Source organism: Taudactylus pleione, unplaced genomic scaffold, assembly GCF_031769625.1.
Source record: "Taudactylus pleione unplaced genomic scaffold, aTauple2 ptg001308l, whole genome shotgun sequence".
NCBI lineage: Eukaryota > Metazoa > Chordata > Amphibia > Anura > Myobatrachidae > Taudactylus > Taudactylus pleione.
The window spans coordinates 198970-225648 of record NW_028285708.1 but is presented as its reverse complement, the minus strand read 5'-3'; the positions used below and the strand labels follow the sequence as shown (position 1 = coordinate 225648).

At 46.3% G+C, this 26679-nt stretch overlaps 1 protein-coding gene across 1 annotated transcript in view; it reads left to right on the top strand.

Annotated features, from left to right (window-relative positions):
• LCAT (lecithin-cholesterol acyltransferase) overlaps positions 1 to 22378 on the top strand; it is a 229955-nt gene extending 207577 nt beyond the window's left edge. Inside the window, exons 4-6 of the mRNA XM_088462995.1 lie at positions 1715 to 1810; positions 19362 to 19586; positions 21739 to 22378. Of these exons, the coding sequence (XP_088319121.1) occupies positions 1715 to 1810; positions 19362 to 19586; positions 21739 to 22262 (845 nt within the window). The 3' untranslated portion in view covers positions 22263 to 22378. The remainder of the gene's footprint in view (positions 1 to 1714; positions 1811 to 19361; positions 19587 to 21738) is intronic.
• The last annotated feature ends 4301 nt before the right edge of the window (positions 22379 to 26679 follow it).

Sequence of the window (26679 nt, the reverse complement as noted above, 5' to 3'; positions counted from 1 at the left end):
TCAGTGATGCTGGGAGTGTCTCAGTGATGCTGGGAGTGTCTCAGTGATGCTGGGAGTGTTTCAGTGATGCTGGGAGTGTTTCAGTGATGCTGGGAGTGTCTCAGTGATGCTGGGAGTGTCTCAGTGATGCTGTGTTCCAGTGATGCTGTGTTCCAGTGATGCTGGGAGTGTCTCAGTGATGCTGGGAGTGTCTCAGTGATGCTGGGAGTGTCTCAGTGATGCTGGGAGTGTCTCAGTGATGCTGGGAGTGTCTCAGTGATGCTGTGTTTCAGTGATGCTGGGAGTGTCTCAGTGATTCTGGGAGTGTCTCAGTGATGCTGGGAGTCTCTCAGTGATTCTGGGAGTGTCTCAGTGATGCTGGGAGTGTTTCAGTGATGCTGGGAGTGTCTCAGTGATGCTGGGAGTGTTTCAGTGATGCTGGGAGTGTCTCAGTGATGCTGGGAGTGTCTCAGTGATGCTGGGAGTGTCTCAGTGATGCTGTGAGTGTTTCAGTGATGCTGGGAGTGTCTCAGTGATGCTGGGAGTGTCTCAGTGATGCTGGGAGTGTCTCAGTGATGCTGGGAGTGTCTCAGTGATGCTGGGAGTGTCTCAGTGATGCTGGGAGTGTCTCAGTGATGCTGTGTTCCAGTGATGCTGGGAGTGTTTCAGTGATGCTGGGAGTGTCTCGGTGATGCTGGGAGTGTCTCGGTGATGCTGGGAGTGTCTCGGTGATGCTGAGAGTGTCTCGGTGATGCTGGGAGTGTCTCGGTGATGCTGGGAGTGTCTCGGTGATGCTGGGAGTGTCTCGGTGATGCTGGGAGTGTCTCGGTGATGCTGGGAGTGTCTCGGTGATGCTGGGAGTGTCTCGGTGATGCTGGGAGTGTCTCCGTGATGCTGGGAGTGTCTCCGTGATGCTGGGAGTGTCTCCGTGATGCTGGGAGTGTCTCCGTGATGCTGAGAGTGTCTCGGTGATGCTGGGAGTGTCTCGGTGATGCTGGGAGTGTCTCGGTGATGCTGGGAGTGTCTCGGTGATGCTGGGAGTGTCTCCGTGATGCTGGGAGTGTCTCAGTGATGCTGGGAGTGTCTCAGTGATGCTGGGAGTGTTTCAGTGAATCACCCAAGTATAAAGACGCCCACTTTTGCTTTCTTGCTTGCGTGCGACGACCCATACCTGCGTAAATATTGGTAACATTGATGGCCATTTTTCTTTGCGGCAGGTCTGACCTGCCACTGTCTTGCCAGCTCTCCTGACATGCAGAGCTGTGTAGCTGACTGCAAGCGCTAATTTATGCACGCCTATGAGACGGCATTGAAATGGTCAGACGCCTGCGTTTTTCTGCCCACATCCCCATCACAACCCCCAAATGCTGACTTCCTGTCAATCACTGTGCAATGTATTCCAATATGCGTCTGTAATCGCAGTGTGATAGCGGCACGTGCACTGCAGCTTATATGCTGCGCAAAGGCAAATAATCACTTGTTTGCATGCATGATCGCCATTGCGTTCGTCTCTGAGTAATCTGGCGTTACCATTTGGCTTCTGTTATATATAGTAATAACCCTTATATGAAGTCAGATCATTTGCAGATGGATTAATGTCTCTAATTCTTTCCATAATAGACATTAGTCACATTCTGTATAATCTGAGACCCTGGCAGGAACTGTTTGGGATTGAATATTGATTTTTAGTGAATTAATCTATATATCAGTCAGTCCTTTTTCTGTTGGCTTCCAGGTTATTTTCACACCCTCGTACAGAACTTGGTGAATAATGGTTACGTAAGAGATGAGACGGTCCGCGCTGCCCCCTATGACTGGCGAATCGCTCCCAGTAAGTACAGAGAACGTAGTCGCCTTACAGTATCAAGTAGGCTTTGTATGTTTCCACCCTTTGGAACAGTCCTGATTCCTGAATGTATCCATTCCCTGACATGTTGTAACTGTATATATGTAATGACATTTGTCAGTAAGACATGAAGTAATAAGGTAACAAAGTCTTACAGGACCTGGCTGATGTGCGGGAACATCCAGGTTAATGGTCACCATCACATTATACCAGGGTAATGGTCACCATCACATTATACCAGGGTAATGGTCACCATCACATTATACCAGGGTAATGGTCACCATCACATTATTCCAGGGTAATGGTCATCATCACATTATTGGCCTGAGCCCCCCAGATTCTGGTTTCTGGGGTTCTTTTCAGAGTCGTGATACTGCGCCATTGCAACGGAATGCCCAGCGTGTGGGTTCCCCATCACATGTACCTCAGCATACAATCTCACATGTTCATGGCCATTATATGTATGTAACAAAGACTGTGACCATCGCCATGGGTTACAGCGATTCCTCAAAGTCACGTTCCATAACTGTATGCATCTGTGTGCCCGGGGTATAGAGTGTTCATGGCCATTATATCTATGTAACACAGACTGTGACCATCGCCATGGGTTACAGCGATTCCTCAAAGTCACGTTCCATAACTGTATGCATCTGTGTGCCCGGGGTATAGAGTGTTCATGGCCATTATATCTATGTAACACAGACTGTGACCATCGCCATGGGTTACAGCGATTCCTCAAAGTCACGTTCCATAACTGTATGCATCTGTGTGCCCAGGGTATAGTGTGTTCATGGCCATTATATGTATGTAACACAGACTGTGACCATCGCCATGGGTTACAGAGATTCCTCAAAGTCACGTTCCATAACTGTATGCATCTGTGTGCCCGGGGTATAGAGTGTTTGCGGTATTATGAGCATAATGTGAATTATTAGGATACCCCTAAAATGTATATATTTCATGTTTGATAAGAACTGGTAGGTCAAAGCTATGTCTGAATTGTTTCATCTACTCGCTGAACCATGGGGTGGCCAGGGTGTCCTTTGAAGAAAAGCTTGATGGAAATAGTGTTGCCCTCACCCTAAGGGCCCTTGTTCCAGACTGTGCACAGACAAACAATCTACTAAGAGGGTCATTTTTATCACCTTAAGTCTATCAGCTGTCCTACAATAAAATGCCTTCTGAAGTCATGGAGATATATGACGCGTAGGTTCTTGTAGCCATGTACATCTACACAGACCCTGGGAGAACAAAGGACAGTCCTTTGGAGCCAGGAAGGGTGGGGGCTGCTGGGGGAGAGGGTAGCTGTGGAACTATAAGGCCCAGCAGCCCCCACTACTCTGTGTTCACTCTACAAGGGAGTAGCTTGGTGCTAGGAGCGCTCCCCATCTCCTGTCTCCTGTGGTCTACCTCCACACAGATCTCCTAAGCCTTATAGTAAGACAATTAGGGTCCTGACTTTTTCTTTTATCTGAAATCCATCTGTGCATTTATATCTGTATTACTGTATATCTTATATATATCTGTGCATTTATATCTGTATTACTGTATATCTGAAATCTATCTCTGCATTTATATCTGTATGTCCTGTTTTTTTCCTTGTAACTTACCCTGGAGATATTTCCCCAATAAGGCCCATGCTACATTTGTGTACTAATTGTTAAGTGTGATTTAAGCATCTGACGAATGCAAGAGCGCTATTCTAATACTCTTCGTGGTGGCAGCTCGAGTAAAACCCACGTCACAACCGGCCACCTGCGTCAGGTTGGTGCATCTGAGCGCAAGATGGGGTACGGTGCTGTGACACAGGCTTTATACATATGTCACAATCTCTAAAACAGAAACCTTTATAGAACTGCTTCCCCCACCCCAGACATTTAGGTCATAGGTGATGAACATCACTACAACCTGCATGAAACGCAGTCCTGTTATATAATCAACTATGGTGTCAGTCTAGCACAACCCCAGTACAGAGCTGCAGAGAGTCACTGGCTGCCTGATAGATACAACATCCCCAGCCCCCCAGCGCTATATGGATGCACAGGATTGTTCAGTGAGTCCCGTCAGTTAGATATAGAGGGGGGGGTGACAGAGATCACAGAGATAGAGGAGGGGTGTAGAAGAGAGATCAGTGAGTCCCGTCAGTTGGATATAGAGGGGAGGTGACAGAGATCACATAGATAGAGGAGGGGTGTAGAGGAGAGATCAGTGAGTCCCGTCAGTTAGATATAGAGGGGGGGGGACACAGATCACAGAGATAGAGGAGGAGTGTAGAGGAGAGATCAGTGAGTCTCATCAGTTAGATATAGAGGGGGGGGTGACAGAGATCACAGAGATAGAGGGGTATAGAGGAGAGATCAGTGAGTCCCGTCAGTTCGATATAGAGGGGGGGGTGACAGAGATCACAGAGATAGAGGAGGAATGCAGAGGAGAGATCAGTGAGTCCCGTCAGTTGGATATAGAGGGGGGGTGACAGAGATCACAGAGATAGAGGAGGGGTGTAGAGGAGAGATCAGTGAGTCCTGTCAGTTGGATATAGAGGGGGGGTGACAGAGATCACAGAGATAGAGGGGTATAGAGGAGAGATCAGTGAGTCCCGTCAGTTGGATATAGAGGGGGGGTGACAGAGATCACAGAGATAGAGGAGGAATGCAGAGGAGAGATCAGTGAGTCCCGTTAGTTGGATATAGAGGGGGGGTGACAGAGATCACAGAGATAGAGGAGGGGTGTAGAGGAGAGATCAGTGAGTCCTGTCAGTTGGATATAGAGGGGGGGTGACAGAGATCACAGAGATAGAGGGGTATAGAGGAGAGATCAGTGAGTCCCGTCAGTTGGATATAGAGGGGGGTGACAGAGATCACAGAGATAGAGGAGGAGTGCAGAGGAGAGATCAGTGAGCCCCGTCAGTTAGATATAGAAGGGGGGGGGAAGAGATCACAGAGATAGAGGAGGGGTGCAGAGGAGAGATCAGTGAGTCCCGTCAGTTAGATATAGAGGGGGGGGGGTGACAGAGATCACAGAGATAGGAGAGATCAGTACGGAAGGATATCTGCAGGGGCGCCGAGAGGGGGGGGAGCGGGTACAGTTTACCCGGGCCCGGGCTTCCAGAGGGGCCCGGGTCCGGCGCCCCCCCCCCCTCACTTCCTCCCTCTGCAGCAGCCCAGCACACAGCGTGTGCTGTACTGCAGCGGGAGATTGCTTGCCACAGCAATCTCCTATGCCTGAAGGGGGGAGCGATCACACTGATCGCGCCCGCCACTGGCTTTGCGCCGGGCTGAGGGGCTCACATCGCCCCCTCCCCGGCGCACAGCGCCACTTCGCGGAGCTGCAAAACTCTTTTTTTTTTTTCAGGGGGGCGTGGCCACGCCTTCTGAAATTAGGCCACGCCCCCTCTTTACCGAGGCCCGGCGTGGCTCTCTACGCCCCTGGATATCTGTTATAAATAAGGGGTATATTTACTTAAGTGCGGGTTTATAAAAGAGGAGATGTTGCCCATAGCTACCAGATTCTAGCTTTTATCTTCTACAAGGTGCTAGATAAATAAGTAGAATCTGATTGGTTGCTATGGGCAACATCTCCACTTCTAAAATTACATACTTTGGGGGGGGGAAGAGAGACAGACAGAGACACAGAGAGAGAGGGAGACTCAGACGGGAGAAGGACAGAGAGGCTGGAACAGACGGGAGAAGGACAGAGGGGCTGGCACAGACGGGAGAAGGACAGAGAGGATGGCACAGACGGGAGAAGGACAGAGAGGCTGGCACAGACGGGAGAAGGACAGAGAGGCTGGCACAGACGGGAGAAGGACAGAGAGGCTGGCACAGACGGGAGAAGGACAGAGAGGCTGGCACAGACGGGAGAAGGACAGAGAGGCTGGCACAGACGGGAGAAGGACAGAGAGGCTGGCACAGACGGGAGAAGGACAGAGAGGCTGGCACAGACGGGAGAAGGACAGAGAGGCTGGCACAGACGGGAGAAGGACAGAGGGGCTGGCACAGACGGGAGAAGGACAGAGGGGCTGGAACAGACGGGAGAAGGACAGAGAGGCTGGCACAGACGGGAGAAGGACAGAGAGGATGGCACAGACGGGAGAAGGACAGAGAGGCTGGCACAGACGGGAGAAGGACAAAGGGGCTGGCACAGACGGGAGAAGGACAGAGAGGATGGCACAGACGGGAGAAGGACAGAGAGGCTGGCACAGACGGGAGAAGGACAGAGGGTCTGGCACAGACGGGAGAAGGACAGAGGGTCTGGCACAGACGGGAGAAGGACAGAGGGTCTGGCACAGACGGGAGAAGGACAGAGAGGCTGGCACAGACGGGAGAAGGACAGAGAGGCTGGCACAGACGGGAGAAGGACAGAGAGGCTGGCACAGACGGGAGAAGGACAGAGAGGCTGGCACAGACGGGAGAAGGACAGAGAGGCTGGCACAGACGGGAGAAGGACAGAGAGGCTGGCACAGACAGGAGAAGGACAGAGAGGCTGGCACAGACAGGAGAAGGACAGAGAGGCTGGCACAGACAGGAGAAGGACAGAGAGGCTGGCACAGACAGGAGAAGGGCAGAGAGGCTGGCACAGACAGGAGAAGGGCAGAGGGGCTGGCACAGACAGGAGAAGGACAGAGAGGCTGGCACAGACAGGAGAAGGCCAGAGAGGCTGGCACAGACAGGAGAGGGACAGAGGGGCTGGCACAGACAGGAGAAGGGCAGCACAAATATACAGTAATCACAAATACACACAGTAATCACACACACACACAGTAATCACACAAATACACAGTAATCACACACATACACACAGGAATCACACACATACACTAATCACACACATACACACAGGAATCACACACACACACTAATCACACACATACACAGTAATCACACACATACACACAGGAATCACACACACACACTAATCACACACATACACACAGGAATCACACACACACACTAATCACACACATACACACAGTAATCACACACATACACACAGGAATCACACACACACACACACTAATCACACACATACACACTCACAGTAATCACACAAATACACACTAATCACACACAGTAATCACACACATACACACAGTAATCACACACACACAATCAAACAAATACACAGTAATCAGACAAATACAAAGTAATTACACACATACACACTAATCACACACATACACACTAATCACACACATACACAGTAATCACACACATACACAGTAATCACACACATACACACAGTAATCACACACACACACAGTAATCTCACAAATACACACTAATCACACACACACAGTAATCACACAAATACACAGTAATCACACACACAGTAATCACAGACATACACAGTAATCACACACACAGTCAGTAATCACACACACAGTAATCACACACACACAGTAATCACACAGATATCACACATACACAGAGTAATCACATACATACACACAGTAATCACACACACAGAGTAATCATATCCAATAATTACACACATACACAGTAATTACTCACAGTAATCACAGATATCACACACACACAGTAATCACACACAGTAATCACACACAGTAATCACATACATACACAGTAATCACACACATACACAGTAATCACACAGATATCACACATACACAGAGTAATCACACACATACACAGTAATCACACACATACACACAGTAATCACACACTCACACAGTAATCACACACATACACAGTAATCACACACATACACAGTAATCACACACACAGTAATCACACACATACATACAGTAATCACACACATACACAGTAATCACACACACAGTAATCACACACATACATACAGTAATCACACACATACAAACAGTAATCACACTCACAGTAATCACATACATACACACAGTAATCACACAGATATCACACACACACAGTAATCACACACTTACACACAGTAATCACACACACACATACACACAGTAATCACACACATACACACACAGTAATCACACACATACACAGTAATCACACACACACACAGTAATCACACACACACACAGTCATCACAAACACAGTAATTACACAGATATCACACAGAAATCACACACACACACACACACAGTAATCACACAGATATCACACACATACACAGTAATCACATACATAAAAACAGTAATCACACACACAGTAATCACACAAATACATACAGTAATCACACACATACACAGTAATCACACACATACACAGTAATCACACACAGTAATCACACACAAATACACAGTAATCTCACACACATTTATCACACTCTCAGTAATCACACACAGTAATCACATACATACACACAGTAATCACACATACACAGTATACACACACACAGTAATCACACAGATACACACAGTAATCACACTCACAGTAATCACATACATACACACAGTAATCACACAGATATCACACACACACAGTAATCACACACTTACACACAGTAATCACACACACACACATACACACAGTAATCACACACAAAGTGATCACACACATACACACAGTAATCACACACATACACAGTAATCACACACACACACAGTAATCACAAACACAGTAATTACACAGATATCACACAGTAATCACACACACACACACACAGTAATCACACAGATATCACACACATACACAGTAATCACATACATAAAAACAGTAATCACACACACAGTAATCACACACATACATACAGTAATCACACACATACACAGTAATCACACACATACACAGTAATCACACACAGTAATCACACACAAACACACAGTAATCACACACATACACAGTAATCTCACACACATTTATCACACTCTCAGTAATCACACACTGTAATCACATACATACACACAGTAATCACACATACACAGTATACACACACACAGTAATCACACAGATACACACAGTAATCATACACACAGTAATCACACATACACAGTAATCACACACATACACAGTAATCAAACACACATACACACAGTAATCAAACACACATACACACAGTAATCAAACACACATACACACAGTAATCAAACACACATACACACAGATATCACACACATACACACAGTAATCAAACACATACACAGTAATCACATACATACACACAGTAATCACACAGTAAACACACACACACACAGTAATCACACACACACACACAGTAATCACACATACACAGTAATCACACACACATACACACAGTAATTACACACAGTAATCACACACATACACAGTAATCACACACACAGTAATTACACAGATATCACACACATACACACAGTATTCACACATACACAGTAATGACATACATACACACAGATATCACACACAGTAATCACACACATACACACAGTAATCACACACACAGTAAACACACACACAGTAATCACACAGATATCACACAGTAATCACACACAGTAATCACACACACAGAAATCACACACACATAGTAATCATACACAGTAATTACACACATACACAGTAATTACACACAGTAATCACAGATATCGCACACAGTAATTACACACAGTAATCACAGATATCACACACAGTAATCACACACACAGTAATCACACATACACATAGTAATCACACATACACAGACAGTAATCACACATACACAGACAGTAATCACACACATACACACAGTAATCACACACACATACACAGTAATCACACACATACACATAGTAATCACACACACACACAGTAATCACACACATACACACAGTAATCACACACACATACACAGTAATCACACACATACACACACACTAATCACACACATACACACAGTAATCACACATACACAGACAGTAATCACACACATACACACAGTAATCACACACACATACACAGTAATGACACAGACAGTAATCACACACATACACACAGTAATGACACAGACAGTAATCACACACACACACACAGTACAGATTTGAAACTTTATCTATTGCCTAAATAATGATAATTTTACCACCTCCCTATGACTGTCTCCATTATCTGTCTACATGACTGTTATTACAGTCAATGGGGCCTATTCATCAACGATAAATGATCCGGTAACCATGCGGAAACGCTAGTTTCGGCATATTTTAGTTACCGGGCAATTCATCATCAGGGGTCCCAAATGTTCCCCCTGATATTCAGCAAATTGTAAAAACTGAAAGTTTTCTGGGTTTGCTTGCGAGAACAAGCGCTATCTTCAGACGGCACTTGTTCTTGTTCCAGGGATGTGAAGAGGGATCCCAGCGGACCCCTCAACAGCTTCTCACTACCGCCCTGACCTCGGGTCACGCATGCGTAGCCACGCCGATGGGAAGAGGTAAGTAACGCAGCTAATTCTGTAGCTAACTGAGGGGACAGCGGCTATTTGGAGCAGCTGTCCCCGCATTGGAGTAACGTCCCAGCTGTCCTCTGCTGTGAGTTGGATATTTAAGTATCCCTTGCAGCAAGATCATTACTTATCATCGGGTCATATGGCCTAAAATGATGAATAGGCCCCTATATGTCCCACCTGGGGGTTGGTAGATTCTCCAAAACAAGGCACTGTATCCTGTTCTTCTTTTCTGGGTTCTCTTGTATCAGAACCAGTGTTGTAACAAAGGCAGGGCCACCGGGGCTCGTGCCCTGGGTGCCATGGGACCGGCAGTGCAGGTGGGTGCCGCCACCCATGGTTTGCCGTAGTCACTCAGTGTAGTGCAGACGGCAGGGAGTGCGGTCCACACTACACAGTTCCTGCAGGCGCTGGGTAGTGCACTTGTACTTCCCGGCGGCGGTGTGTGTGGTTCAGCCGCCAGTGAGAGTCAGACAGGCAGTCATCGGCTGCTGCACCCGCTGCCAGAGCCGGGATGGAGATCACTCTTGAACTCCGCCTTCCGGCTCCTGCAGTGGGTGATGGGAGAGACGTCAGGATATCCCATAGTACCGAGCGGGACCGAGCAGGAGGACGGAGGAGCAGTCAGCGGCAGGTGCGGGGATTCAGGTAAGTTACTTTAGTGTCTAACAAAACAGAAATCAGAAAGCGCTAGCGCACGGCTCTTATATATAGGAAAAGAAGAATTTACTCATTCCATTATTTATGAAAGGGGAACACAGCTAATGACAGGCATTTTTAGATCTGTGTAAGGTATGCAATAATGTTTAAGAATTTTTATTTTATTTTATATTATACCTTCATTTAAGATAGTACTTGAAACGTTGAATAAATCCTTATAAATGTAAAACCACATAAACTATTGCTCCTATCCTGAGAACCAGACGTAGCAACAAAATATTTCATTTGCAACATTGTTTCACATTGATTGGTAATTTATCAGCACAAACTCTCTGTTCTCAGTGGAATAGCGGATTCTTATGTATCAATTCTTTTACAGAAAAACTCTCCAGCGGATTCCAGGGATATTATCAGCCTGTGGGGACTTACAGACAGGACCCTGGTCTATTTCTCTGGATGTAAGTACATACAGGCAGCTGTGTAACAGCATCATTAGGAGTTTTCTGCGCTGTTGGAAGATAAATTGATACATAAGAATCCACTATTGCACTATATATAAAGACCAGACTGATTGGTAATGTAGCAGCACAGACTATGTGAAACAAGGTCACAAATTGAATTCTGTGTTACTAATACAGCTTACACCTAAATCCTCCGTCTGACCCCAGTGTTGGAACCCAGTTGACTCAGGAAAGACTTTTTCTAGTGCGGCGCCAATCTGGAGTATTTCCGTATTGGCGGCGTTCACACGGGTGCAGTGGATCCCTTCTCCCGGTGATTGAAGATGACATCAACTCCAGGCGCCGAGAAGCCCGGAAGTCCCCATGCTGTAAACGGGCGCCGCGCCGAATGACTCAGGGAACCCGTATACACTGCAGGGCGCGACAGGTTATTCCCGCGTTATACACCGCAGGGCGTGACAGGTTATTCCCGCGTTATACACCGCAGGGCGTGACAGGTTATTCCCCCGTTATACACCGCAGGGCGTGACAGGTTATTCCCCCGTTATACACCGCACGGCGTGACAGGTTATTCCCGCGTTATACACCGCACGGCGTGACAGGTTATTCCCCCGTTATACACCGCAGGGCGTGACAGGTTATTCCCCCGTTAAACACCGCAGGGTGTGGCAGGCTATTCCCCCGTTAAACACCGCAGGGTGTGGCAGGTTATTCCCCCGTTATACACCGCAGGGTGTGGCAGGTTATTCCCCCGTTAAACACCGCAGGGTGTGGCAGGCTATTCCCCCGTTAAACACCGCAGGGTGTGGCAGGTTATTCCCCCGTTATACACCGCAGGGTGTGGCAGGTTATTCCCCCGTTATACACCGCAGGGTGTGGCAGGTTATTCCCCCGTTAAACACCGCAGGGCGTGACAGGTTATTCCCGCGTTATACACCGCAGGGCGTGACAGGTTATTCCCCCGTTATACACCGCAGGGCGTGACAGGTTATTCCCCCGTTATACACCGCAGGGCGTGACAGGTTATTCCCCCGTTATACACCGCAGGGCGTGACAGGTTATTCCCCCATTATACACCGCAGGGCGTGACAGGTTATTCCCCCGTTATACACAGCAGGGCGTGACAGGTTATTCCCACGTTATACACAGCAGGGCGTGGCAGGTTATTCCCGCGTTATACACCGCAGGGTGTGACAGGTTATTCCCGCGTTATACACAGCAGGGTGTGGCAGGTTATTCCCGTGTTATACACCGCAGGGTGTGACAGGTTATTCCCGCGTTATACACAGCAGGGTGTGGCAGGTTATTCCCGCGTTATACACAGCAGGGTGTGACAGGTTATTCCCGCGTTATACACAGCAGGGTGTGGCAGGTTATTCCCGCGTTATACACAGCAGGGTGTGACGGGTTATTCCCGCGTTATACACAGCAGGGTGTGGCAGGTTATTCCCGCGTTATACACAGCAGGGTGTGACAGGTTATTCCCGCGTTATACACAGCAGGGTGTGGCAGGTTATTCCCGCGTTATACACAGCAGGGTGTGACAGGTTATTCCCGCGTTATACACAGCAGGGCGTGACAGGTTATTCCCGCGTTATACACAGCAGGGCGTGACAGGTTATTCCCGCGTTATACACAGCAGGGTGCGACAGGTTATTCCCGCGTTATACACAGCAGGGTGTGGCAGGTTATTCCCGCGTTATACACAGCAGGGTGTGGCAGGTTATTCCCGCGTTATACACAGCAGGGTGTGACAGGTTATTCCCGCGTTATACACAGCAGGGTGTGGCAGGTTATTCCCGCGTTATACACAGCAGGGTGTGGCAGGTTATTCCCGCGTTATACACAGCAGGGTGTATAAGGGGTATTATTGTGGTTCTCAGGATAGGAGCAGCCATTGCTTTAGGAAATAGTTTTCATATGGTTTTACATTAATAAGGATTTTTTGAAAGTTTCAAGTACTATCTTAAATGAAGGTATAATATAAAATAAAATAATAATTCTTAGATCTGTGTAAGTTATGTAATAATGTTTGTCATTAGCTGTATTCCCCTTTCATAAATAATGGAATGAGTAAATTCTCCTTTTCCTATAGATTAGAGCTGTGCGCTAGGATGAGTAATTCAATAATTTTTTGGAAGCAGCAGGTAATTCAGTTATACAGCAAGTAGTTTATTTGGCGCTGATTAATTACTTCCTTTCCATGTTACCGTCTGTCTGTCTGTTATGCACTACTGGCCGGGGGCACTACGGAAGGCACTGTATAAGGGGCACAGCATAGGGGGGATCACTACTGGGGGCACTGTATAAGGGGCATAGCATAGGGGGGACCACTACTGGGGGCACAGCATAGGGGGGGGGGTCACTACTGGGGGCACAGCATAGGAAGGAACACTACTGGGGCACTGTATAAGGGGCACAGCATAGGAAGGGTCACAACTGGGGGCACTGTATATGGGGCACAGCATAGGGGGGGCACTGTATAAGGGGCACAGCATAGGGGGGTCACAACTGGGGGCACTGTATAAGGGGCACAGCATAGGGGGGATCACTACTGGGGGCACTGTATATGGGGCACAGCATGGGGGGGGATCACTACTGGGGGCACTGTATATGGGGCACAGCATAAGAAGGATCACTACTGGGGCACTGTATATGGGGCACAGCATAGGAGGGATCACTACTGGGCACTGTATAAGGGGCACTACTAGGGCCTTCATAATGGGTATCACTACTGGGGGCACTCTATAAGGGGCACAGCATAGGGGGGGGATCACTACAAGGGCACAGCATAGGGGGGGGCTGTAAAAGGGTTAACTACTGGGGGCACTATATAAGGGGCACTACTACAGGGGGCATTAAGGTGCATATGTAATGGAAAGGAATGTTCCCAGGAGGAGATAAGGGTGTGTGTCATGTAGACACACAACACACACACATCATACACAGAAGATACATATTACACACAGGACACATATTACACACACACCAAACACAGGACACACACCAAACACAGGACACATATTACACACAGGACACATATTACACACACACCAAACACAGGACACACACCAAACACAGGACACACACATCACACACACACCACACACAGGACACATATTACACACAGGACACACACATCACACACAGGACACACAACGCACACACCACACACAGGACACACACAGGACACACACCATACATATCACACACAGGACACACACATTACACAAAGGACATACTTAACGCACACACCACACACACAGGACACAAACACCACACACAGGACACACACACCAAACAGGACACAAACACCACACACATCACACACAGGACACACACACCACACACAGGACACACACACCACAGACAGGACACACACACCACAGACAGGACACAACTCACACACCACACACAGGACACACACACATCACCCACAGGATACATACACACCACACACAGGATACATACACACCGGACACACACACACAGGACACACACAATACATATCACACACAGGATACACACATCACACACAGGACATACACACACCACACACATCACACACAGGACACACACACAGGACACATACACACCACACACACATCACAGACAGGACACACACACATCACAGACAGGACACACACCACACACACCATACATATCACACACAGGACACACACATTACACAAAGGACATACACACCAAACAGGAAACACACCACACACAACTCACACACACCACAAAGGACACACACCACACACAGGACACACACCACGCACAGGACACACACCACACACAGGACACACACAGGATACACACACCACAGACAGGACACAACTCACACACAGGACACACACCATACATATCACACACAGGACACACACATTACACAAAGGACATACACACAGACAGGATACACACAGGACACACACACCAAACAGGAAACACACCACACACAACTCACACACATCACACACACACACCTCAAAGGACACACACCACAAAGGACACACACCACACACAGGACACACACCACACACAGGACACACACACCACACACAGGACACAACTCACACACAGGACACACACATCACACACAGGATACACACACCACAGACAGGATACACACACCACAGACAGGATACACACACACACCACACACAGGATACAAACACACCACACACAGGATACACACACACCACACACAGGATACACACACACCACACACCATACATATCACACACAGGACACACACACAGGACACACACATCACACACAGGATACACACACCACAGACAGGATACACACACACCACACACAGGATACACACACACCACACACCATACATATCACACACAGGACACACACACATACACACACATCACAGACAGGACACACACACATCACACACAGGGCACACATCACACACAGGGCACACACATCACACACAGGGCACACACCACACACAGGGGACACACCAAACACAGGGGACACACCAAACACAGGGGACACACCAAACACAGGGGACACACAGAACACACACATAACACACAGGGGACACACAGAACACACAGGGGACACACAGAACACACACATCCCACACAGAAGACACACACCACACACACATCCCACACAGAAGACACACACCACACACACATTACACACAGGACACACACAGGAAATACAGGACACACACACATAACACACAGGACCCAAACACAGGACACACACAACTCACACACAGGACACAAAAAAATCACACACAGGACACACACAACTCACACATACAGGACACACACAGGACACACAAAAATCACACACAGGATACACACAGGACACACACCACACACAGGACACACACCACACACAGGACACACACATGACACACAAACACACACAGGGCACAGACATCAGACACAGGACACATATCACACACAGGGCACACACACACAGGACACAAATCACACACAGGACACGTGTGACTGGCAAAAGGGGTATAATGAAAGCTCGTTGCGCAGTTGGCATTTACACTACAAAAGTGTCATAAAATTATCAAATGTAACATTATGGCGGGAAGAGATCTATGATCCCTGAAACAGGCGGATAATATTGTCATATTGTTGTATGATATATGAGGAGGATTGTCAGCATATATCACCTCCATCCGTTCTCATGTCCCTGCACAGGTAACAGTATAATAAATGTAATATGATATATGAGGAGGATTATCAGCATATATCACCTCCATCCGTTCTCATGTCCCTGCACAGGTAACAGTATAATAAATGTAATATGATATATGAGGAGGATTGTCAGCATATATCACCTCCATCCGTTCTCATGTCCCTGTGCAGGTAACAGTATAATAAATGTAATATGATATATGAGGAGGATTATCAGCATATATCACCTCCATCCGTTCTCATGTCCATGTGCAATTAACAGTATAATAAATGTAATATGATATATGAGGAGGATTATCAGCATATATCACCTCCATCTGTTCTCATGTCCCTGTGCAGGTAACAGTATAATAAATGTAATATGATATATGAGGAGGATTATCAGCATATATCACCTCCATCTGTTCTCATGTCCCTGCGCAGGTAACAGTATAATAAATGTAATATGATATATGAGGAGGATTGTCAGCATATATCACCTCCATCCGTTCTCATGTCCCTGTGCAGGTAACAGTATAATAAATGTAATATGATATATGAGGAGGATTATCAGCATATATCACCTCCATCTGTTCTCATGTCCCTGTGCAGGTAACAGTATAATAAATGTAATATGATATATGAGGAGGATTATCAGCATATATCACCTCCATCCGTTCTCATGTCCCTGCGCAGGTAACAGTATAATAAATGTAATATGATATATGAGGAGGATTATCAGCATATATCACCTCCATCCGTTCTCATGTCCCTGTGCAGGTAACAGTATAATAAATGTAATATGATATATGAGGAGGATTATCAGCATATATCACCTCCATCTGTTCTCATGTCCCTGTGCAGGTAACAGTATAATAAATGTAATATGATATATGAGGAGGATTATCAGCATATATCACCTCCATCTGTTCTCATGTCCCTGTGCAGGTAACAGTATAATAAATGTAATATGATATATGAGGAGGATTATCAGCATATATTACCTCCATCCGTTCTCATGTCCCTGCGCAGGTAACAGTATAATAAATGTAATATGATATATGAGGATTATCAGCATATATCACCTCCATCCGTTCTAATGTCCCTGTGCAGGTAACAGTATAATAAATGTAATATGATATATGAGGAGGATTATCAGCATATATCACCTCCATCCGTTCTCATGTCCCTGTGCAGGTAACAGTATAATAAATGTAATATGATATATGCTGATAATCCTCCTCATATATCACATCCATCCGTTCTCATATACAGGTAACAGTATAATAAATGTAATGTGATATATGAGGAGGATTATCAGAAATTCTCATGTCCCTGCGCAGGTAACAGTATAATAAATGTAATATGATATATGAGGATTATCAGCATATATCGCCCCCATCCGTTCATGTCCCTGTGCAGGTAACAGTATAATAAATGTAATATGATATATGAGGAGGATTATCAGCATATATTACCTCCATCTGTTCTCATGTCCCTGTGCAGGTAACAGTATAATAAATGTAATATGATATATGAGGAGGATTATCAGCATATATTACCTCCATCTGTTCTCATGTCCCTGCGCAGGTAACAGTATAATAAATGTAATATGATATATGAGGAGGATTATCAGCATATATCACCTCCATCCGTTCTCATGTCCCTGTGCAGGTAACAGTATAATAAATGTAATATGATATATGCTGATAATCCTCCTCATATATCACCTCCATCTGTTCTCATGTCCCTGTGCAGGTAACAGTATAGTAAATGTAATATGATATATGCTGATAATCCTCCTCATATATCACCTCCATCTGTTCTCATGTCCCTGTGCAGGTAACAGTATAGTAAATGTAATATGATATATGAGGATTATCAGCATATATTACCTCCATCCGTTCTCATGTCCCTGCGCAGGTAACAGTATAATAAATGTAATATGATATATGAGGATTATCAGCATATATCACCTCCATCCGTTCTAATGTCCCTGTGCAGGTAACAGTATAATAAATGTAATATGATATATGAGGAGGATTATCAGCATATATCACCTCCATCCGTTCTCATGTCCCTGTGCAGGTAACAGTATAATAAATGTAATATGATATATGAGGAGGATTATCAGCATATATCACCTCCATCCGTTCTCATGTCCCTGTGCAGGTAACAGTATAATAAATGTAATATGATATATGAGGAGGATTATCAGCATATATCACCTCCATCCGTTCTCATGTCCCTGTGCAGGTAACAGTATAATAAATGTAATATGATATATGAGGAGGATTATCAGCATATATCACCTCCATCCGTTCTCATGTCCCTGTGCAGGTAACAGTATAATAAATGTAATATGATATATGAGGAGGATTATCAGCATATATCACCTCCATCTGTTCTCATGTCCCTGTGCAGGTAACAGTATAATAAATGTAATATGATATATGAGGAGGATTATCAGCATATATCACCTCCATCCGTTCTCATGTCCCTGTGCAGGTAACAGTATAATAAATGTAATATGATATATGAGGAGGATTATCAGCATATATCACCTCCATCCGTTCTCATGTCCCTGTGCAGGTAACAGTATAATAAATGTAATATGATATATGAGGAGGATTATCAGCATATATCACCTCCATCCGTTCTCATGTCCCTGTGCAGGTAACAGTATAATAAATGTAATATGATATATGAGGAGGATTATCAGCATATATCACCTCCATCCGTTCTCATGTCCCTGTGCAGGTAACAGTATAATAAATGTAATATGATATATGAGGAGGATTATCAGCATATATCACCTCCATCCGTTCTCATGTCCCTGTGCAGGTAACAGTATAATAAATGTAATATGATATATGAGGTTGGAGCTCTGAGTACCTCTCTCTCTTGCAGATGGCCAGGCAGGATACTTTGAGAAGCTGAGGCACCTGGTGGAGGAGATGCATGCAGTGTATGACAGGCCGGTCTTTCTCATTGGGCACAGCATTGGCAATCTCTATCTGCTTTACTTCCTTAATCATCAGCCCCCGCAATGGAAACAGAAGTACATCAAAGGATTTATATCCCTGGGAGCCCCGTGGGGGGGAGCAGTGAAGCCGCTGCTGGTGCTCATGTCAGGTCAGTACTTCTACAGCTGGTAACAGGGTTCCTGATCCTCTGGCTGGGACCCTACAGGCGAAGAGATACAGGATTCAATAAATGTATTATCACTGCTGCGGCAGGATGCCCATATAGCGTATTGCGCGCCTCTGCGGCTGGATGCCCGTATTGCGCGCCTCTGCGGCAGGATGCCCGTATTGCGCGCCTCTGCGGCAGGATGCCCATATAGCGTATTGCGCGCCACTGCGGCATGATGCCCATATAGCGTATTGCGCGCCTCTGCGGCAGGATGCCCATATAGCGTATTGCGCGCCTCTGCGGCAGGATGCCCATATAGCGTATTGCGCGCCACTGCGGCATGATGCCCATATAGCGTATTGCGCGCCTCTGCGGCAGGATGCCCATATAGCGTATTGCGCACCTCTGCGGCAGGATCTCTCACAGCGTGTTGTATACCTCTGTGGTAGGAAGCTTGCATTAAGACTGGTAAGTAATGGCAGGATTGGCGTAGTAGATGACATCACTCTGCCCTTAGTGACCTCAGTAACGGGATGTGAGCAGTAGATGACGTTACTGGTGATATCAGAGATGTGTGTAGTAGATGACATCACTCTGTCCTTAGTGACATCAGTAACGGGATGTGAGCAGTAGATGACGTTACTGGTGATATCAGAGAAGTGTGTAGTAGATGACATCACTCTGTCCTTAGTGACATCAGTAACGGGATGTGAGCAGTAGATGACGTTACTGGTGATATCAGAGATGTGTGTAGTAGATGACATCACTCTGCCCTTAGTGACATCAGTGAGGAATGTGAGCAGTAGATGACGTTACTGGTGATATCAGAGATGTGTGTAGTAGATGACATCACTCTGCCCTTAGTGACATCAGTAAGGGATGTGAGCAGTAGGTGACGTTACTGGTGATATCAGAGATGTGTGTAGTAGATGACATCACTCTGCCCTTAGTGACATCAGTAAGGGGTGTGAGCAGTAGATGACGTTACTGGTGATATCAGAGAAGTGTGTAGTAGATGACATCACTCTGTCCTTAGTGACATCAGTAACGGGATGTGAGCAGTAGATGACGTTACTGGTGATATCAGAGATGTGTGTAGTAGATGACATCACTCTGCCCTTAGTGACATCAGTGAGGAATGTGAGCAGTAGATGACGTTACTGGTGATATCAGAGATGTGTGTAGTAGATGACATCACTCTGCCCTTAGTGACATCAGTAAGGGATGTGAGCAGTAGGTGACGTTACTGGTGATATCAGAGATGTGTGTAGTAGATGACATCACTCTGCCCTTAGTGACATCAGTAAGGGGTGTGAGCAGTAGATGACGTTACTGGTGATATCAGAGAAGTGTGTAGTAGATGACATCACTCTGTCCTTAGTGACATCAGTAAGGGGTGTGAGCAGTAGATGACGTTACTGGTGATATCAGAGAAGTGTGTAGTAGATGACATCACTCTGTCCTTAGTGACATCAGTAAGGGATGTGAGCAGTAGATGACGTTACTGGTGATATCAGAGATGTGTGTAGTAGATGACATCACTCTGCCCTTAGTGACATCAGTAAGGGGTGTGAGCAGTAGATGACGTTACTGGTGATATCAGAGATGTGTGTAGTAGATGACATCACTCTGCCCTTAGTGACATCAGTGAGGAATGTGAGCAGTAGATGACATTACTGGTGATATCAGAGAAGTGTGTAGTAGATGACATCACTCTGTCCTTAGTGACATCAGTAACGGGATGTGAGCAGTAGGTGACGTTAGTGGTGATATCAGAGATGTGTGTAGTAGGTTAGGGGTTCCTGGGGGGGGACTTAGGTTTAGGCTAGGGGAAGGGGAGGTTAGGGAGCTCCCTGGGAGACTTCGGTTTAGGCTGCGAGGAAGGGGGGTTGGTTAGGTTTAGGCACTTAGGGGGGTAAGGCACCCCTAAGGGAAGGTTATGGGGTAGAATAGGGTTAGTTGTACTTACCTTTTTAGGTTCGGGATCTTCACCACTGCTGGGCTTCCGCTGTCGGAATTTGATACTGATTCAGATGGAGTCACTAGTGATAAGATTAGATTTGAGGTTAATATTATAGATATTACCAGTATATTTTGTAAGGAAGAAAACTTATATAATAATTAATTTGCATATTTGATAATATATTTATAGGAGATAACCATGGAATTCCAATGGTTTCAAACATCAAAATTCGAGAAGAACAGCGAATGACCACAACCAATCCTTGGATGCTTCCAACAAACCTGGCATGGCCAGAATCACATGTATTTATTTCTACTCCATCGTATAATTACACATACAGGGACTATCAGAGGTTCTTCTTGGACATTGGCTTTGAAGATGGCTGGTACATGTGGGAGGACACAAAGGGTCTGATCGCAGGGCTTCCTCCCCCCGGTGTGGACATATATTGTATCTATGGAACAGGCCACCCTACAGCAGAGACTTATGTGTATGGGGAGGGTTTCCCCAATGAGCCACCTATCCATATCCAGTACTCTGATGGTGATGATACCGTACACAAGAGGAGTATGGAGCTCTGCAGACATTGGAAGGATCAGCAGAAGGAGAGTGTCCATGTGTTTGAGTTACATGGAATGGATCATCTCAGTATTGTCTTTAGCAACCGAACATTAAATATTATTAATGAGATCTTGCTGGGGAACGACCTCTAAGCCTTGTGTATGTAATGGAGATTTTCCACAACTGGTAAAACATCTTGATCTTTGCAGGATACATTTTGTTTCCATTTGTAAAAAGCCTGTTCTTACTTATGTCAATTTGCGTATGAAGGTGCAGTATATACTGTAATCACCCTGACATTTCACTATTTTCAAATAAATCTGTTTATCTCTTAGTCATTCCTTTCTGACTGTATACACACACACACACACACACATACACAGGAACACACACACAGGCAGACAAAAAACACACATACACAAACATACAGGCAGGCAGACACAAACACACATACACAGGAACACACACAGTGGCAGATACACACAAACCCACAGGCAGACACAAAAACTCACCTCAAGACAGGCAGACACACAGACACAAACACATAGGCACACAGAAATAGACATAAATACACAGACACACACACACACACACACATACACAGTAACACACACACACAGGCAGACAAACACACATACACAAACACACAGGCAGGCAGACAGACACACACAGGCAGACACAAACACACATACACAGGAACACACACAGTGGCAGATACACACAAACACACAGGCAGACACAAAAACTCACCTCAAGACAGGCAGACACACAGACACAAACACATAGGCACACAGAAATAGACATAAATACATAGACACACACACACAAATAAACACAGACATACTGTAGACATACAGACATAGATACATACAAAACACATACATTGACATACAGACACACACACAGATACATATAAATACATAGACATACATACACACACACTGATAGATACATACATAGATGCACATACATACACACACTGGTAGATAGATAAATAGATACATGCAAATACAAACGCACACATCGACATACATACACACAGATAGATACATACATATTGTGATAACTTGGGGTAATTAGCTCGGCAGAGGGTGGATTGGGGCAGTGTTCAGTTACTTTATGAGGGTCCACACACAGCTTTCAAGTAAATAAATGATGCTTTACTTTCCAGCATGGAAAGTCAGGAAACAGGAAACAATAAACAATCTAGCCCCTATTTAGGGGGTCTCACTTCTTGAACCCTCTCTATAAGGGTGCAGCTAATCTCCAATAAAGTCTCAGCCTGCTTCTCTGCAGGTCTATTGCTGGCTCCAGCCTGGCTTGGCTGCCACAGCTACACAAACACAGTCAGTCTGTGCCTTCCCTGTATCCTCCAGGTATACAGTAGGCCCTGGCTTCCTCAGCCTGCAGCCCAGCTGCTTCAATGTCACACAGTCTGAGAGTCTTGGGGTCCACCCTGCCTCTTGCAGGTACAGACCCAGGCCTCCTGGCCCCCAATGGCTAGCTCAGCTTCACTGGGCTCTCTGGCTGCCACAGTTCCACATAGATGTCTCCAACAGCAGCCTGACTGGTCTGCCTTCTCATCAGCCCACACCTGAGCTCTCTCCACAAGGCAGCCCTTAGGCATCTTCCCAGAATCCTTTTCTACTTTTGTGTGGGCGGATCTGTCCTGCCCCACACAGAATCAGCTGCTCACCAGCGCCATCTCTCGTGATACTGCCACAATATACACATACATACACAAGCCTAGACATACACAGACACACACACTAATACATACACAGACAGACACAAATATAGAATTACACACACACTGATACATACACACACACACACACATACATATACATACACAGACAAAGACATACATACACACACTGATTGCTACATACACACACAGACATACATACTGATAGATACATACACACACACATGCACAGACATAGACAGACACAAACATACACACACTGATAGATTCATACATACACAAAGACATACATACACACACTGATAGAGAGATACATACACACACACACAGTGACAAGCTCACCGAGGAACACAGCCCCCATAGAGCTCAGTGTGGGTTGGTCAAATCTGCTAGAAATTCTCTTCTCCCTTAGGGGGGTCTACTCATTATGCTAATTATCAATGCCCAATAATTAACATTCCATCTCAGCGTGAGCGCTGGAGCAAATCAGTGGTAGGAAGGAGGCGGTCAGGGGTGGAGGGATCCAAAAGGATTTCACTTCGAGCTAGGAACAGAGCCAACTGAAGATGGTGAATGTTCCCGCAGTCAAGCTCTGAAAATATTGTACTTTCCGAGTTTGAGGAATTTTGTCCCCATACAAGTGTTTAGGAACAGCGGCCATTCCAGGAGAGAAAGGTAAGCAGGAGATATTTGTGATACTAGTGTATGGGTGCAGCGAGCATTCTGGGAGAGGAAGGTAAGCAGGAGATATCTGTGATACTAGTGAATGGGGACAGCTGGCCATTCCGGGAGAGGAAGGTAAGCAGGAGATATGTGATACTAGTGTATGGGGACAGCGGCCATTCCGGAAGAGGAAGGTAAGCAGGAGATAGCTGTTATACTAGTGTATGGGGACAGCAGGACATTCCGGGAGAGGAAGGTAAGCAGGAGATATCTGTGATACTAGTGTATGGGGACAGCAGGCCATTCCAGGAGGGGTCATTTGTGCCAAAGTTCCAGAAGGGATCACTAGAGCCAAAGCCGCAGGAAGGGTTGCCAGTGCCAAAATCCTAGGTGAGGATTCAGAGTGTCTGGTCCCAAGTGGGGGTCCAGAGCCTGTCGCCCCCAAAGTGGGGGTCCCGAGCCTGTCGCCCCAAGTGTTGGTCCAGAGTTTCCAGCCCCAAATGGGAGTTTAAAGCCTACCTGTTCTGAGGAGGGACTTCTGTCTGCCACTCCTGTAAGGAACTTGAAGACTGATTCACCTCACAAGAGTTCTAAAGCTCCAGAAGGGATCTTGAGTGCCATATCCCCAGGAGGAGTCTCAAAAGCCAAACTCCAAAGTAGAGTTTCTAGTGCCTCAGCCCTAGAGGAGGTCTACAGTGCTTTAGGCCTGTAGGGGTCTCCGAGTGCCGTGCCCCAGGAGGGGGTTTCTGAGTGCCGTGCCCCAGGAGGGGGTTTCTGAGTGCCGTGCCCCAGGAGGGGGTTTCTGAGTGCCATGCCCCAGGAGGGGGTTTCTGAGTGCCGTGCCCCAGGAGGGGGTTTCGAGTGTCCAGCCCCAAGTAGGGATTCCAAGTCTCATATCCCAAGAGGGGTCTCAAGTCTCTCTCTTCAAGAGAGAGTTTCAAGTTTTACATACCAGGAGAGAATCTCAAGACTTTCACCCCAAAAGGGGTTTTCAGACATTATACCCCAGAAGGGGTTTCCAAGTATTATACCCCAGGAGGGGGTCTCAAGTCTTTTTCCCCAAGAAGGGGTTTCAAGTTTCATGCCCCAGGAGGGGGCTCTGAGCACAAAGTAAATTTCAGGAGGGGAATCCAGCATCTTGGCTTCTCACAGCACGGCCTCTGCATCTGATCATGAGAACACTGCTGTACTTAAGAAATTTGGCCCATGTTCCCATTAGCCTTTAGGGATTCCGCCCATCTCAGTCGCAGACTCTCATCTGCCCATATATTTGGAAGAGTCATCTTATCAGCAGGCTGCCGATCTCACCCTTGCCTTCGGCCATGAGGTCCCGTCTGCCCTTGCCTTCGGCCATGAGGTTTCATCTACTGTTCTGAGTGCCGCTGTGTCAGTTGCCAGTCCTTGTTCTGCTCTCTACTTTTTATTTCAGGGTCAACCAGTTGTCCAAGGTTCCTGCCCGGCCGGGGCCGTCCGGGGCTTCTACCCAGCTATCTAAGATTCCAGACCAGCCAATGTCACCTGCCCAACCAGGGTCATCCGAGTCTGCTACCCTTCCAGAGTCATCCGAGGTTCCATTTCAACCCCCTGAGTGTCCAGTTAATACCCATCCATCTATTTGCTTCGATGGGGATATTGGTCAGTTTAGCACTTTAGTGCGCCAATGCATCAGGTACTTTCAAGAACCAACCTCAGACTCTGTCACTCCAGCTTGGATAGTGGATTATCTTCTTCTAGCCTTCAGAGGGGAAGCCTTGGAGAGGGCCAGTCCATTAATGGAATCAAAAGATCCAATTCTTCAAATATCCCCTAGCCTTCTGTGATGCAGTATTTCAGAAGTTTGGTTTACCTGCTGCTCAGTCCTCTGGGTGTCCTTTGGCAGTCCAATCTTCCAAGTGTCCAACTGCTCCTATAAAATCTCCCACATGCTACAGTTCTAAGCCTGTAGAGCCTATACATCATTCACAAGTTTTTATGAAAATTGGGTATGCTTCACTAGATTTTTTCTTCTGACCATTTGGTGGATTCAGATTCTGCCAAAAAAAACGCTACTTGGTCCTGATGTTACCCAAGGAAGTAAGTGGTTGTTGCAAACTATGGATTTGGACTCTGACAGAGTGAATTTGTAGATGATTCTGGTCTTGTACTTGGGGGTTCCGTATTACCAAGTCACATCTCCTCTGAAGACATCTCAACATCCT